This window comes from Dipteris shenzhenensis, chromosome 1 (genome assembly GCF_047967505.1).
Source record: "Dipteris shenzhenensis isolate YYH24624 ecotype China chromosome 1, Dip_SZ_1.0, whole genome shotgun sequence".
Classification (NCBI taxonomy): domain Eukaryota; kingdom Viridiplantae; phylum Streptophyta; class Polypodiopsida; order Gleicheniales; family Dipteridaceae; genus Dipteris; species Dipteris shenzhenensis.
The window spans coordinates 59,198,024-59,215,437 of NC_141596.1; the positions used below are offsets into that span (position 1 = coordinate 59,198,024).

General features: G+C 40.2%; 2 protein-coding genes across 4 annotated transcripts in view; both read right to left on the reverse strand.

The window, feature by feature from the left end:
• Positions 1-1,941, reverse strand: part of LOC147906121 (putative protein S-acyltransferase 14) — a 63,415-nt gene extending 61,474 nt beyond the window's left edge. Inside the window, exons 1-4 of one of the 3 annotated variants that reach the window (XM_087383259.1) lie at positions 1,770-1,941; positions 1,446-1,558; positions 973-1,348; positions 598-844 (exon numbers count right to left, since the gene is read on the reverse strand). In XM_087383259.1, coding sequence (XP_087239385.1) covers positions 598-844; positions 973-1,182 — 457 coding nt within the window. In that variant the 5' untranslated portion in view covers positions 1,183-1,348; positions 1,446-1,558; positions 1,770-1,941. Of the gene's footprint in view, positions 1-597; positions 845-972; positions 1,349-1,445 lie in introns of all 3 variants that reach the window. The other 2 variants (XM_087383264.1, XM_087383256.1) reach the window with 2 other exon arrangements.
• A 14,298-nt stretch (positions 1,942-16,239) lies between these two features.
• On the reverse strand, positions 16,240-16,988 carry LOC147906122 (uncharacterized; the record flags this gene model as incomplete). Its single annotated transcript, XM_087386514.1, has 2 exons — positions 16,240-16,317; positions 16,401-16,988. Coding segments are annotated over 2 exons (666 nt in total), but the record flags the coding sequence as incomplete, so codon positions are not given.
• Positions 16,989-17,414: the final 426 nt, after the last annotated feature.

The window sequence follows — 17,414 nt, forward strand, 5'->3', positions numbered from 1 at the left end:
CTGTACAGCTGCTCCCATGGCCACTCTAGCCTGTTGGGTGGCTGACAGGTGTCCAGTGCTGTGGATGCCCATCACAACACTGCACAATATTTGGTCTTTATAGGTCCACTCTCACGTGAAAGAGACGTTGCAAGCAAGAATTAGTTGTCACTATTTCAGATATATTTGCAAAGTGATATGGGATGCACTACCCATCATGCCAATGGTGTCGATGCTCATGTTGGTCAATATGTTGGAAAGACCAGGACAGTGATGAAAGAAGCTTGTCTTCTTTTTCAAAACTAAACGTAGGTAGGGTTCCATAAATAAGGCTAGTGTGTGAGCTTGGACACTAATTTTAGAGGCTATAATGTAGACCATCATGTAATCATTTCATGTTCCGGTGAGGGTGAGCTTTAACACCTAGGCGATACAATCACGCACTTGTGTTCACCGTCTCTTCCTTGTTTCTTCTCTTGTTCATGTGCTTGACCCTACTTCGACACACACTTGTTTCTCTTTTAGCTTTTCTCCTATATGCAAATACGTGCACACATACAAGATGACCCTACATAATAAAGCAAAGAAAAAGAGTAGGAGACGAGTGAAAATACTCACACACAGAGCAATGATGGCATCGGGGTGGTTTGAAATGTGTACATTTTCTGCAATAACGGACACTGGAAATTTGTGATGTTCCATTCGCACTTGCTCCCTCCAAGTTGACAGCCGTCCCACTTGGAGATGACAAGGGCACATTTTGTGCCTCTGTGTCTTCTTCATCAGTCACAGGCCTCCAACTTTGTGGAACACGACCAGGGTCCGTAAATACCACCATAAAATAACACCATAGAAGCATGACCAACTGCATGGTTCCCAGCAAAGATCTGAGAGGAGAAGCAAACCGCTTGCAAAGAAACATGATAACCAACTAAACCACAAATTTGATAAACACAGGGTTCTGGAAAAGAGAGAGAAAAAAAAATCCCTTACCAGGGCATGGAAAATGACCAAAACCGGAAGTGCAACAGCCACACTAGTGCCTCCTTTCAAAAGTTGTGGACCGTAAATTGAAATTACAACTGCATAATAAGAGATTGCCACAATAGCAAGGACCGCGAGTATCATCAAAGAGCCCACCGCTCTCAGTCCTCTGCACCATTTGAATACATTCCATGCCATAAAAATCCGAGATACGATCATGAGCCGCACAATCAAACGAAAAAGAGCGTTTTGATTGGATCGCTGACGATGGAGCTACGGATACTATTCTCTGTGGGTCGGATTTCCCAGCTTGCGGGCCATTGTAATCCCGGACTTACGTTGTTCGCCCTTTTTCAAAAGATCTGTCCGTCGAACCATACCAAGCCTGATCACAACACATCCAAATCGAAAGCTATAGAACTCTACTGTATACTTTCGAAACGAGACAGCAAGACGATAAATACAATGCTCAAATAACGCACCAATATAGCCAGAATTCACGTCATGTGAGAGATCGAAAAAACCGAGTGAGCTGTTTGTGTAAAAGGGACTCAAAGAGGATTGCGCATAAGCTGAGCCCGATGAAAGCCAACGCCTTTTGCAAAAGAATTGAGTAAAGTCTAATGTTATTGTCGCATAACGTAGACGGCGTTAGGCGATTGGCGAGCAGGATTTCAATGTTGTAGGGTGGCAATGTAGGAAGCGATCAAATTCTCACGAAAACAACAACAATCTGCAATCGCGATTTCCTGAATATGAAAGCAAAATGAGCTAAAAGGCCAGAAATGAGAGGAGAAGCTTCAAACCAGGAAATCGAAGCAGAAAGAGCTCCGGATTGATTGTGCAGAAACCAAAAATTAGGTCAAGAAGTGCTATTTTGGAAGCACGGCCATCATCTACATCTCTTCACAAATGCGCACTCTCTCTTTGCATCGCCGGAAAAAGTGTGATGATCGCTCCCACGTGGCATTCCACGTGGCAGCTGCCTAAAAAAACTATTTTTCCCAACATATTCAAAACAAACTATTTGAGTACATATTTCTCCCCATACATTTGCTGGTTTTTCCCCCCCTCAAAATATATAACTTGGATGGCACCAAACCTTATTCAAAAAAAATTTTCCCCTTTTTGGCGTCAAAATCACTTCACACTTTATTAAACCCCAGTTTTTTGTAAACAAGAGCGGACAATGACTCTCAAGTACACCCTTTCCCTTATATTGCAAATGCTCTCCCACCAACAGAGATCGGACATTTATTTGAATCTCCCTCTCTCTAGCGAATTGCCCCCTAGGCCTCCACCACTAGAAACACTTGCATAAAATGTCCATCTAAGGGGCAATATATAAAACCTTATTTAAGTACTGTCTATTTTCCTTTTATATTGAAGAAGTTAGAATTTTTACTTTTTATTAATTAAAAAACCCCTTGTGTATGTTTCTAAGAATTTATTAAATTTAAAAATCTTATGCTGATGAGCCCCATCCTAGGACATCCCGAGGGACCACGGGCTCCATACCATACCTTGCTTTCTCTTTGTGGTAGCTTTCTTTTTCCAATACTTTGTAGGCTTATCTAGTGGGTTCACATGCTAACGTTGGCAAGCCTTGATGTTTTAAAGTCATGCTCATTCCCCTTTGTCTTTTGTGTGTCATCTATGTGCGCACAATCATGCGTGAGTGTATTGCGTGCGTGCGTGTGTGCATGTGTGCCGAGGGGGTGCATCATCCTCTTTATTGCTTAACAATAGAGCATAAGAGTCATTGTGAACCTCACTATACTCATATAATAAGAAGTTAAGCACCTATGGGAAGGGTCATGCATTCATGCACATATGAATTATGGCATCATCCTCTTTATTGCTTAACACTAGAGCATTGTCAGTAAGGGTCTTTGTGAGCGTCAAAATAGTCATATAATAAGAAGTTAAATTGCCATTGGGAATACCAAAGTTGTGACTAAAATGATTGTAGTCATACAAGAATCGCTTAGAGAACCACGATACTTTTGGGTAATTACTTAAATAAATTTTTATTGTGTTTGTGTGGACTATGTGTACACACTTTGTTGACAAGGTGAATTACATTCAAGAGGCCTGCCTTGAGGGAGTGGTTTTGTTTCTCTTTTGAAGTCATTCATCGAGCGTGAGTACGCTGTAAACGATCGAGTGGTTCGACCAGTAGGCGTAATTACAGCCGTGTGTACGTTTGTTAGGTTTTCTACTCACCCATATGTGATCCAAGGTGGAGCCGTACATTGTCATTGGTTGTGTGATTAGTTGTTCCATGTTGTTCATTGTGATGAATTGTTTTAGAGTTTGCACTGCATGGCTTGCCTTTGTGTAGCAAATGTTGAAGTCACCTGCTATGTACGTGTCAGTGTTTGATGTAGCACGGTCGATTAAGTATTTCAGTGCGTCAATGAGTTTTGTTGTTCGCACGACGGCGGGTGAATTGTACACATTGATGACCGCGATGGTGCTAGAATTTACGATGCTAAATGTTGTCAACACTCAGACACTCAACCCCTCCGCTGCTGAAGCTAATTCTTTGCAGTAGTGTGCAGTTGTCCTTGTAGAAAGTACCAATTCCAAGTGTTCCTTCGCCATGTACTTGGTTGAACCACTTGATTGTGGCTTTGCTCCCTTCTTTTATGTGAAGTTCTTGCAGGCACAAGATCGATGCGGCCATGATGCTTGGCGACAACAAAATGTCTACATTGTGCGATGCAAATGACCTTGTGTTCAGCGATTGGAGGCTTGTTTTGCGTTTCCATTGCAATTGAAGTTGACTTGGCGAGAATGCCACATGCGTGTTTCATGTCATCACTATAGCTCATCGAGGACGAGCTGTCAACCTTGACGTTTTTCTCTTGCAAAGGTTGTAAAATGTATAGATTTCCAGGGTCCCGGACACGGGATAGTGTTGTGTACAACAACCCATGCGTTTTTATGCCTGATGGGTCGAACGCAAGACATTCCATTGTGAGCCCTTGCGCACGATGGATTATTCGAGCAACAGCTGCCTGGATTGGGAACTGGTACCTGCACACAGTATTGAGGTGATTTTTTCCAATTTGGAATTCGTGTGAAATTTGAAGGATGGGCGTCCACGACCTAGGAGTTTCATCTTTAAAGAGGAAGTGGTACTTCAATCGTGTGCGCTTGCCTACAACAGGGTTTGTGAATTCAATCCAAGCAACATGAGGATCTATTTCTTGTGTTGCAGATCTGAAGACTGCATTGGCACCGTTCACTAGACTATCTGGTATGTCAAGGTTCCCAGCACACCTTTTGATGATCATGCCAGGTTTGAGGAGTAGTTCTTTGTGTAGTCCTCCAGTCATTTTCGGATCAGGTGGCATTTGCACTGTTTTGTTGCATGTCTTGTGCCTGATGTCTCTCACTTCGATGCACGGCTTCATTGGCAAGGCCATGAAAACGTCTCGGTTGTGAGCGTCCTTCACTGCGTTTGTGTAGAAAAGATGTGGTGTGTCGAGTTTGTTGGGAGGTTGTTGGCAACACATCTTGTTGATTAGAGCAATGTCAGTAGGTGTGTGCGAGCCTACGCACAACCGGTTCAACTGGTCGAGGAAATTGCCATGTTGTTGCCACATTGGCATGTCAAGCTCGTAGTACATGGCTTTCTCTTTCCATGTCGAAGGAGTTGCGGCTAGCATTGAAGGCTTAGAAGAGAATATCCAGTTATCTTTCGTTGGGCTTACCTGGCAAACGTCTCCACATAGTAGTACGTCAATGCCTCCGAATGGCTCCAAGTAGTTGTGTTTTATTTCACGCATGCGCATGTCAACTACAACAAATGTGTTTTGGCCTATCAAGGAGACCTCATCGAACACTATTAGCTGAACGTTTTCGTACAATTGGGACAGCATCTCGAGTTTCTTTGTCGAAAGGCTCAGTACATGGAAGCAAGCAAAGGCAAATGCAGGGCTACATGTATTGTTGTGCCCCCTATGTTGTACGCTGCTTTCCCAGTGTATGCATATAGCAAAACTCTTAGCAAATTAACATCAGTGAAAAATTTGCAAGTGTAGTGACGTTGCAATGCTTGCACTAAGAGCAGCAGGGTGAAAGTTTTCCCCGTTCCAGCATTTTCTGATAAGAACAGAGAGAGTGGTTCATTGGGGTTTGACCTTTTCTTCAGCATTATGTCGTCTAAGAGTAAGCGCTGCTTGGTGTTCAATTTGCGAAGCTCTTGGTAGTAGTCTTCGTTTGGCATTGAAATGAAAGTGAACTTTGTTGTAATTTGTTGCAGTGCTGGTTTCACCCCGGGATGAAGTTCTATGTTTAAGTCAAACTCACGTGTAGTGGCTGGAAGATTGTCACCTGTTGCCGTGGACAACGAGTTTGTTGTTACGTTGTGATTGGCAGGTGGCATTATACTTACGTTGAACCTTTTGAAACTCTTGTCTATTGTTTCCTTCTCACTTGCGAAAATATCACGCCATGTTGGAAATGATTCACTTACGACGTGCTCGTCGTGCATGAACGGGAGGTATAACAAACAAAGTTCTCTGTAGTGGTTCTCAATGTCCCTATTTTTGCTGTAGTTGTTGAATTGAATGACCTTCAATCATTTGCATTTTTTAATAGCATGGCCCTATGTCGTGTATGATGCAGCGAACTCTGCTAAGCAAATGTCATGCAAGGCATTGGGTCTTTTTTAATATTTTCCTATGATGTCTGCAAAAAAAATGTTGGTGCTAAGGGGGTCCATTTTCTCTAGTTGGAAGCAACATTTCAGTAGTAGTGTTCGTTCTTCAAGAGGGCTCATGTTAACATAGCAAAATTCCCGTATCGAGCTAGTCAAAGGCAAGGAAAGGCACAAGTACGATGCTTGTTGTGACATTAGGGAAAAAGGGAACTCATTTTGGGGCCCTGTAAGAAATTCACTATTTATTTATTTATTTCTCTCCTAAAAGACCTCAAAAATAGTAAAATACGGAAATGTGGCTCAGAACTGTCAGTAAGGACTACAAAACTGTCAATTCAAAAAGGAATAAGATAATCTTTTGTCTGACTAACACGATTTTGCATTAAATATCTCCTTAGATTTTTTTTTGTTTACCAAAGATTCCGCGTCTCTTTTGCCGACGTGTGCAGGCCTTTCATAAAGAATCCATCACTGAACTTGGTGATTGCAAGTTTTCAAAATATTCACATGGATACTGCCACACTTCCACGATTCATGTTACAAAATGACTATGAGATTGAAAAACAAACTTCGCAACCTCAGAAGCACAAAAAATGGCCGATACTAGTGAGTCACTATCTCAGAAGAAGCGATTACACCATCTTCACATCGACTTAGAAGAACAATATGCTCCAGCACAAAAAAGACGAAAGGATACGGTGCTGAATGCTCAACAGCGGGAAAATATGAGAAGAGAGGGGCTTCAACATATTGACTTATGGTGCGATGGAAGCATATATCCAAAATGTGAAATAAAAAACTCTACACCTCCATTTGTCAATCCCACCACATTACTGAGGTTTGCCGGCGATGGACAAAATGGACTTCTTGGTTATATTTCAGCGCAGTCTGCATTTGCGGGAACGTATAAAATGATGTACCTACAAGAAAAGGGGGCCAAGATGCAGGAGATAGCCATTCGTGCAAAATTGGAGCAGCACTTGCAGAATGAAATTGAGGAGCATTCAAAGAGTAAAAAAGAGTTGACAAGAGCAAGAAAGAAGAGAACCGTGCTTGGAGACAGACTACGTAGTAGGAAGGTTAAAAACATTGCAAATTTGAAGGCTGGGACTAGTGGATGCAAGCGACGAATTCAGGAAGCAAGGTTAGATTGAAATTTATCATTTTGTATACTCAAAAAGGCTCTCTTCCAAACTATATCTATTTCGTCGATTGTCGCAAAACAAGAATGGAGGTGCTGAATGATATAGGCATATTGTGTTGTTACTACAGGAAATTATTGGAGCCTGCAAAAGAAAATATGGACCCGAACCTTCTTCCTGTTAAACAAATGAAAGGATTGCTTTCTTGCGGTGTAGCAAAAGGTTTGATTGAGGAAAAAAAATACAAAACAGTCAAACGCAATGTTGTAGAGGACTTTGTATCCAATAATCAAGTTGATGGCACTATAATCCAAGAGGCTCTTGATGTTATTGGAGTTAGCAGGAAGGGATATAGTTCGATTTTCCATGCGACATCCTCAACTTTGAAAGATCAAAGGATTAAACGAGTTTTACTGCCAAATCCAGCAACCGTATGGAGGATAAGAGGTCATTTGAATGAAAGTAGAGATGAATTTATTGGGCAATATATCCATATTGAAGAAATATTTCATGGTGTTAAAGGAACCACTGTGTATGATCCTTGGAACAATATATTTGTAGATCTACAACAACTTCAAAAAATAATGGTCGAGTTTTATGGAATAACATTTGAGGAGTGCAAAGGCATTTTGAAATTTGTTATCAAACTGGATGAGTGTGAGGTTGTAAAGGAAAAGAAAATGGAAAGAGTTACTATTACATTGATGAATGGAGCAATTGATACATCATTGACTGAAGCGAGTTCGAAGTATTTTAGTGTGCAGTCAGAGAAACACATATGGTGGTTAGACTCATTCCAGGTATGATCATTTTTTGTTTTATACTTGATTTTGGTCATTGTTTTCAAATCTATTATAGTAATACTTTTGTTTTCTATAATCTGGCAGGTGAAGACCGAAGACCATGAAACACTAGATTGGGTGTTTCACCACATGGAAATACCAAGAATAATCAAAAGACAAGTGTAAGGCGAGAATCTCCATGTTGCAGGAAAAGGTGATTTTCAAGTAGAGTGGCACATGGCCGAGGATCTTAAAACACTTCAGTGCATGTATAACATTAGTAAAGGAGGCAACTCAAAGTCTCCTTGTCTTTACTGCAAAGAATCAACTCAAGTAACGGATTCAAAATGGTGGAAGAGAGCACCTAATAGAGATAAAGTTGACCCTGACTTCAAGGCCATTCTGGACATTCCACTATGTAATGTTCACATCTGCACATTGCATGGTCTATGTCAAATTATTGAGAAATTGGTATTTTTATATATTGGATTTGCTTGGAAACTTTGTCCCGAAAAAAATAGAAAGGATGCTCTTCAAGCATTGGAAAAAGTGTTATCCGATATAGGTCTGCATGGAGGAGATGTTCAAATCACAAAGGATTTTAAAAAGTCTACCAATGACAAGGAGATACCAATCAAGCCCTCTATTGGTGGTGTTAAGGCAAGAAGATTCTTGTCTCGACCCAAACACAGTAAGCAAGTAAGGCAAGGTAGAACAGTTTCAAAGATTAATTATGGATTGTGGAAGCAAGTCCATAATGCTGTGAAAGATCATGAGGCAGATGGGGAAGCACGAAATAGGAAGGCAGAGGTGTGGAGGTCTCTTGATCAACTCTTCATGTTCTGTGACAAAGTAACATGGACAAAGAGTGATTACAAGAACTTTGAGGAGGCAATTAAACATTTTGGGAAGTTAATGAAAGACGCGTGGACAGCCTGCAATATAACTCACTACATGGTAAGGTTCTGTCTTTTTCTTTTACTTAAGTGTGATCCTCTTTTTTTTATTACTTACTATGCATTCTTATGTCTTACAGCATATCATATACAACCACCTTCCCTATTTTGTCAAAAAGTATGGATGCCCAGCAATTTGGTCTACCCAAGGCATGCAGAAGTCTCACTACATGGCACGTAATGCATTTTTCAGACACACACAACACTATGGAGGGAGTCAAAAGGCAAATAGTCTGAAGGAAGTCTTCCAATGGTTTTACCGAGGCATACTACAGAGGCTGCATGCTAAAAGAAAAGTTGCTAGCTCCAAAATCAAGCTTGCTTTTCTTCTAGCCCAAAAGCAAAGACGAAGACAAGCTCTAGACAATTCAATTGCAGCAGAGAGACACAGACAATGGAGGGAATCGAAGATATTTAGAAACCATAAATGAACAAGTAAACATGAATAGGACTCATTTGTAACTTATTGGTGTTATGTCCACATGTTTTCAAACTCATTCAATAGAAATTTTTTTTGTGGAAAAAGTGACTCTTGGTGTTATGCATGAAAAGTATTTCTTTTGTGAAACATATGATCTAAACTTAATACAATTTGTTCACAATTTCAATATATTGTTTGTTTAATATTTAACGACACCACTCTATGTAAATGTACAAATCATTATATCTTCAACTTATTGTTCATTTATACAAGATCTTACCATATCAAAGACTTTGTACAAATCAGTTCAAATTTAATATAATGTTTGTGCTATATTTGATGACTAAATCCTATTTCTCTCAGGGCCTGCCGATCGAAACTCTCTTTTTGATCTTGATTGGAGTCTTTTTCTTCTTTATTGGCTTGATGTCGACTGTCTGTTTATCAATGCTTGCCTCTATTGCTTGTCTGGGAGGGGTATCCTTTTCTTCAGCTGTCTCCACCTGTTCCTCTTCTTGGACTGTGTGGCCTGATGCAATCATGGGTGGCTCTTGAAACCATATGAGCTGGTGTTTTCCATAGCCCTCCAGACATTTGGGCTCCTTAACACCACATGCTAATGCATAAGAAGTGTAAGACAAAAAGTAAGCGACCCTAGAGGCCTGCTTATTCACATAATCCCCAAATATATCTATGGCAGACAATCTCTCTATCAAAATGATCTTTTCCTTTTGCCATGAAAGAACATGTCTACCTAAAGCCTTGGACAAACATTTTAAGAAGTAAACAATGGCTTCTCCATTGTTGCTCAACTGCCTATGGTAAATCAAGATCTTGGCACTGCCTAGATCATGAATATAATGAGCTAGGCCTGACATTTTGCGAAACCCAACCGACCTGCTTCCACTTGATCTCTGGAGGAATGTGTCATCCTCAATTCGTAGCTGCCACATATCAAAAGATTGGAGTGAGACAATACTCAACCTACAAAAACAAAGTTAAGCAGAAGTCAAAGTATTTGATTTGAAGTACCTTCTCATTTTCATCAGCAACAAGCAGTTCATCTTTCCAAAGATTTATCCCTCTCTCCTCTTGTCCAGCCTCTTCTTTAGGCTTTTCTGTGTATAGTGCTGAGAGATTCATAGCTTCCTGTGTGAGTTAGAAGGCAGCTTCATCTGGCTCTTGGAACTTTTCAGCCTCTTTGAAACAAAATGTAAGGGCCTCTACAGGATCAAAAATTGTTTCCAAAGCCAGTAGTGAATGGTCATCCTCTATGCCAACCTCCTTGTCAAGCCTTGAAGCCTGGGCAATAAGGGAAATGGCATAGTCCTCCCTCAAATTGAACATACACTCTATATCATGGAGGAAAACATAATCTTTTCCACCAATCAAGACACCTGGAAGCATGGGCACTGCATAGTTGCCGCTCTGAACATCAAAATCTTCAACTGGCTCTGCTCCCCTCAGAGTTTTTGTCCTCAGTTGAACAAGGTCAAGAGAAGCCACTTGCAGCCCCTCATCTTAAAGGTTGATATCTTCTTCTTGCTCTGCCATTTCTGTGACCAAAGAAACGTCCTCCTTTTCCTCTGCTTCAGATGTGTCTTCTTCTTCAATCTCCTGCCCTTATTCATCCAAAGACTCTTGACTGAAGACAATGTACATAAGAAATGCCATGGTTTCCTCAAGCACTCTGCACTTTCTGGTGTGCAAAGTACAGTTGAATTTATATTGATCAGGTAGGCTGTCAAATCTTTTGTTCACATGGTACCTTAGCCTGTCATTGGAGACAATATGATTTATATGCACAAAAACCTTTTCTCCTTCCACAATTCTTCCTGCCTCTGTCAATTCTTTGAAGGTATCCCAATAGTCTGAAAGAAAATCTTTATGATGCTCCAGTACAGAGCTCATTGTGAACTCCATGTTGAAAATACTGTGGTATATATGGAAGTTACTCTGAGCCTTGAAACTCAAATAGGAGCAAATCTAGAGACTTGTCCTCTTCTGGTTCCATTTGTTTTTTGATGGAAGAATCATCACTCTGCTCTAGTCTCTTCTTTTTGCCTGTTCAAAAACTTATATACTATGAATTCTATATGCTGACATATGCAATCAGTGAATGCATTGGATATCACCAGATAATTCCTTCATGACATCTCATGACTCACCTGGTGATTGCTGTGGTCTAATAATAGCAGCAGAAAAGTCCAGCTTCCTCTTGAAAGGTGGGGCCTGGGAGCCAGCTGTTCCAAAGCAAAAACATTTCTCATCATCAAGGAAGATTTCCACAGGGCTAAAGATAGCAAATTAATGAGGTAGAAGTGAGAACTAAATCAGACATAGGAATTTGCAGCAAAACGCGATGGGAGACCATTTGGAAAATATAAAGCACTCTCCTCGCATTTTGTTGCAAATTCTCCAGTTCTGCTCATGTGCATGTCAAATCAAACACTAGGTTCATCTCAGTGATTCTTGGACACTATGATCTCATATGCAAGAGAAATGTTGGAGCTGAGTGACTCAGATTAGGAAAAAAGGGAGCTCATTTTAGGGCCCTATAAGAAATTCACTATTTTCTCTTTTCTCTCTCTACAAAAGCAAGAAAATATGGATACTTGCGTGAGAAATGTCAGTGTGAAAAGGAATAAATATATTCTTTCACATGCTTTACATTCAATGTTCATATAAGAGTAGCACTTTTCTGTGTAGAATTTGGTGATTCTGACACCGCAGGCGCGTCCGGAATTGCCCAAAATCCCAAAAACGGCACTGGAAATGCTAGAATCGAACATCCGGAGGCCCGGAAACGGCCAAAAAAGGCCGAAAAGTGAGATTTTTCAAAACGCGATTTGGCACCTTTTGAGACGCTGGAATCGGACATTTGGAATCTCAAAAGGTGCCAAATCGCGTTTTGCTGCAAATCTCACTTTTTGGCCTTTTTGGTCGTTTCTGGACCTCCGGATGTTCGATTCCAGCGTTTCCAGTGCCGTTTAATCTCAAAAGGTGCCAAATCGCGTTTTGCTGCAAATCTCACTTTTCGGCCTTTTTTGGCCGTTTCCGGGCCTCCGGATGTCCGATTTCAACATTTCCAGTGCCGTTTTTGGGGTTTTCGGCCGTTCCGGACGCAATCTGCGATGTCAGAATCACCAAATTCTGCACGGAAAATAAATTTTTAAAAGATTCAAATTAGATCACCTCATTAATGTGACATGCTTCTACGAACATATAGTACTATTTCTTTTTCTTATTTTTATCTTCTTTTGTTAAATTTTCAACGTTACGTTGGCCCACTCTTGATTGGTTGAGAGCCTATTTTCTCTCTCTTCTAAAAGGCCCTAAAATGGGCTCCCTTTTTTTCTAATTTAACTTTTCATGAGGAATGTGTCAACAACAGGAATTTGCAGCAAAATGCGATATGGGCTATTTAGAGATTTATAGACCACTCTCCTCGCATTTTGTTGCAAATTCTCTAGTTCTGTTCATGTGCATGTCAAATCAAACACTAGGTTCATCTCAGTGATTCCTGGACACTACGATCTCATATGCAAGAGAAATGCTGGAACTGAGTGAAACTTTTCATGAGGAATGTGTCAACAACAGGAATTTGCAGCAAAATGCGATATGGGCTATTTAGAGATTTATAAACCACTCTCCTCACATTTTGTCGCAAATTTCTAGTTTCTATTCATATCCATCTCCAATCAAATTCCTGGGTGATTTACCACATTCTTGGACAGTATAAATTAAAAATGTAACAAGAAGGGTGGAGCTGAGTGAAGACATTTGGACATCAAAAATCCAATGGATGGAAGAAATATATGTTTAAAAACATTGAAACCAATCTAGAATTCTGACCTTTTTTTTCCTTTTCCATGCTGTTGGAGTTGCACTGGTAAATCTCCTGCTCTTTCACTAGCTTGAACTCTGCACTCTAGGTAACCTGGAGATCTAGCAGTGGTAGTAGTCTTCAGGCAGGTTGCAGTCTGGATGGAGTGTGCTGGGTAGGAAAGGATCAGAGAGAAGGAAATGGAAGATGCGAGGGTCGTGGCAGGGATGAAAGATTGGGAGGCAGGGGAGGGAAGAGTGGTTGTGGAATTGATTATGAAATCATGAATGGCACAAGTTCCAAGGCATAAAGTGTACCTTTCATACATGCCAAATTTCAAACTCCAAGAGATCTGGGTCCCATCCACACGTGAAAAACGACTACATTCCACACGTGTGGGATTTAGAAGATGCCTTATTTGTATTTGCACTTATTAATGGTATCCTGTTTCAGACCTCTTGCCCTCCAATCTTTGCTCTCTTGCCTCCCTACCTCCATACTCTACAACATCAGCATCCTGTCCAGCAGCACAGGTTACTCATCAGCAGCACAGCACATCCACAGATAGATTTCAGGTCAGTAACAATGGGTTCTCCCCTTAGTCCCTGCAATCTTCTTGCCTACAATAGAAACAATCCATCCTGCATGGAAATGCATAGACTCAAGTCAAGATAGAGAAATCACTGTAGGAATGCAGATCTTCAAGTGTGATATTTGCATGTGAGGGTAAAACTGTACTTATGGGTTCTTCCTTCAGTTTGTGCACACTTCTTGCCTTCCATAGACTCAATCCATCTTGCATGGTTATGCAAACACCTTCAAATGACTGAAGGCATATTCCAGCATGCTGCCTCATGAATTTGCTGGAAAACGCGAGGAGAAGGCCTTAGGAATTTAAAACAGCTGAAATCGCGTTTTGTTGCAAATATTGAAATATTGCTTCATCAACCCCTGTCATTCTAGTTTTGTGACTTCCATAGCTATCCATGGCTGTAATCTTCTTGCATAAACTCCATTCATACTGTATTTAGTTGTAGAGATAGAGAAATCACTGTAGGAATGCACCAGCATGTCATTTCAGGAATTTGCAGGAAAACATGATTTGGACCTGTTTGGAATTTCAAACTCCTCGTATCGCATTTTATTGCAAATTTCTCTATATTGCTTCATCTACCCCTGTGATTGCCTTTTTTTTGTCAAAACAGGTTCTCCATGTCTGTAATCTCTTTCCAATCCTTTGTATGTAGTTTTTCAGAGTGATGGCAAGAACCAAGTCAACTGCAAGGAAAGTTGGCAAAGGGCCAAGGCTTGCAGCAACAGCAACTGGGGCAGGTACCAAGAAATTTAGTGTGCCTCCAAAGGGAAGAGCTGCACATGGCAGGAAGGGTAAGCCAATGAGCCTGCTCAAGCAAAAGGCCAAAAGATTGAATCATGGTGCAGGTGTGCTAAGGGAGATCAGGAGGCAACAGAAAGCTATAGGCTTTGCAATACCCAAGGCACCTTTTCAAAGATTGGTGAGAGAAATTTGTGATAGTTGGAAATTTGGGTTCAGGTGGAATAGAACTGCCATTCTTTCCTTACAGGAAATGGCAGAGGATTACTTGGAAAAATATTTTGAAGATGCAATGCTGGTAGCAGCCCATGCTCACAGGGTGACTTTGATGGCCAAAGACTTCAACACTTTATCCAGAGTGAGATGGAGGTATGACAAGCTTGTTCATCCTGTGGAATCGCAGGACATAAAGATGAGAGACATATTGCTAATTCCACCTACAAGGAAGTTGAAGGTAGATGAGATAAAGGTTGTTGAGGTAACGCACTCAAAGAACACCAGAGGAAAGGTTGCTTATGAGGAGTCACTGAAGCAGCAAATAAAAGAAACAAAATCTGTTAATAGATGTGGAGACTGGAAAGAAGGAGCTGCAGATACATAGAAGGTTGCAGGAGCTGGGCCCTAATGTAGTTGTCCATATTGAGGATGAAGTTTCAGTGAATGATTTTGACTTGACAAAACAATGCTTAGCAGCATTGGCTCATAAGAATGAGTATTGCTCAGATACTATCATTCTTGCAATGCTCTAGTAAGTGTCTATTATTTTACATTTTTTGCAAATCATTCCTCCTTGTACCTCCTTTATAACCTACCCTAATTATTTTTTGGTCCTATGCAGCATGATGAGAAGCTGGCTTCACCCCTCTGTATAGCATACAGTCCATATTATTGATCCTGCCATTTCTTCTAAATTAAGAGATGTAAAGGAGACTCCCATTAGTATTTCTAGCTGGTTCAAACACTGCAATTTTGAAGTAATTGATGTTTTGCTACTTTCATACCATAGCAGGTATGTGGGTGACTACTTCTTCCATACCATAGCAGGATTGGGAACTCTTGTAGCCTTTGATTTCCTTATGCTTTTTTCCTTATGCAGTGACCACTAGAGTTTTGTTTCTATTGACATCCAGTAGAAGCAATGCTTTCTATTCAACTCTCTCAAAAACACACACAGAGAGCTGAAATTGTAAGTGCTGTGTGTGCTTTTTGAACTTAAAACTTCATTATTTTGATATCATACTAACTAAATTATACATATTGCAGTTGTATTAGAAGGCTTTTAGATGCATTGGATCACTGTCCTCCCAATGTCTCTCTTTTGGATTCAATAGAGCCAATAAGTCTAGAGGTAAAAAGTTGTTCCCTCTACTGATGTCTATTAAATGCTATGTCTTTGAACTTATTGAATAATTTTGTTTTGTGCAGATGCTAACAGTTTCTAACATATCTTTCCAACTGTACAGATACCACAACAAGATGATTCAAGTAGCTGCGGATGGAGAGTGCTGATCAATGCAAAATATCTACTTTCAAGCTACTTTGAGAAGGAATAGCCAGACCTTGTAAGAAAAAATAATTTTCATTTAGCTTGAAGATAATTCATAATGATACAAAGTGTTCTAAATTATCGTCTGCCATTGCAGATGAAAGAGGATAGCTTCAGCTCAAACTATGTACATAATTTTAGAGCTCATACAATTTGGAGGTTTTTGAGCTATGCCTCCCCCAAACCTATTGTACCAGCTACTGTGGAGCTGGGTGAGAGCTCTAAAGTACAAGAAGGTGTCATACACCTTGATGCCACAGATGAAGCACCTAATGCTGAGGACTAGAAGCCGTAGGAGCAATCACCTAGTGCTGAGGAGGAGAAGACACAGGAGCAAAGACCTGCTGCTGATGTTATTGAGGAGAAGGTGGAGCAGCAGCAAAGAGATGCTCCTAGGGCAGTGGAGGAGACAATGGAGCAACACCAACATACTGCACAGGACAAGATGGAGCAGCAGAAAAAAGATCCTCCAAAAAATGTAGAGCAGCCTCTGGATCAAGCTGTACATAAATAGAAAATGGATGTCAGAAATATGTTCTACATATTTAACTAAACAGTTCTGTACAAAATCTTACTTGATTGAATACAAAACCTTTGTTTATGGAGTCTGTGTTATCTCAATTTTTAAATTTTTAATGTCTTTGCATTTCATTGAGCTCTCTCTTCTTTTGAGCAACTGCAAAAAAGCAATATGAATTAGAGTGGTAAATTAAACTAATAGCAATGCTTAATGAGACTAGGATAAATCAGATGGTGTACCTTTTTGTTGTTGTAGATAAATAAAAAGTCGTTTGAGATAGAACCTTCTATCTCAAACAAAATGTCACTACGCAATTGAGCTAAGGAGCAACATTTTCTTAATGAGATATTGACTAGCACATCACCATTCTCAACAACATCAATATCAATAAGTTTATTTTCTGCACCAAAAGAATCTTCATCTTGATCCATTGGGACTAGTTTTGTGCCTAGCATTCGACTGCGCTTGTAATAAAAAGAGAAAATAGAATTTTGTGATGCAACCATGTACTGCAGTTGCATAGAAGGTTGGACAACTTCACAAAACACTGAACTACATGTCTTCTTATCCCAACCTTTATCCAAAAATTGTGGCATGCATGCCGAATTTGTTGCTTTAACTGTGAACATTGTTTTTGAAATTTTCACTGGAAAGGTATTAAACAAGTCCACAAAAACTATGAGAGGCATGCATAAAGAAATTTTTACTATCCTAGTGGCAATATTGGGCCTCAGAGCTTTCTGTACTTCTGTAAAAAGCTTCGCCCTATATGCCTCTGTAACACTAGAATGTGGGTGAGGCCAATCCATTGAATTCCATGCCGTGAGTTATTCAACCTAATACCATTATCATCAACTAATTTTCCTTCTCTTTTGTTGATTTCATTCCCAAAAAAATTGAATACCCCACTTCCATGGGTCTTAATAGGATATTATTAGGTGCATTATCTAGTCTTTTTGAAATAGATAGACATCATAAAATTTATAAGTCATGAGTGCTGGTAGTTTTGAGAGGATCCCAATAGTTGTATCTAAACCCATTCACTTTAGCACTCTCTTTCATTTCTTCATCACATTTTGAGATACAATACTTCCATATACATGGCCAAAGAGATGCAAAGAGTAATCTTTCTCTTCTTGCTTTCTCTTTCTTCTCAAAAGTTAAAGAAAATTTGGATCAAGACCACACTACTGTGGGAAACTTTTCTTTTTAACCCTATGGTGGTCCTTGGTTGGAAACCAATGCCAACTATC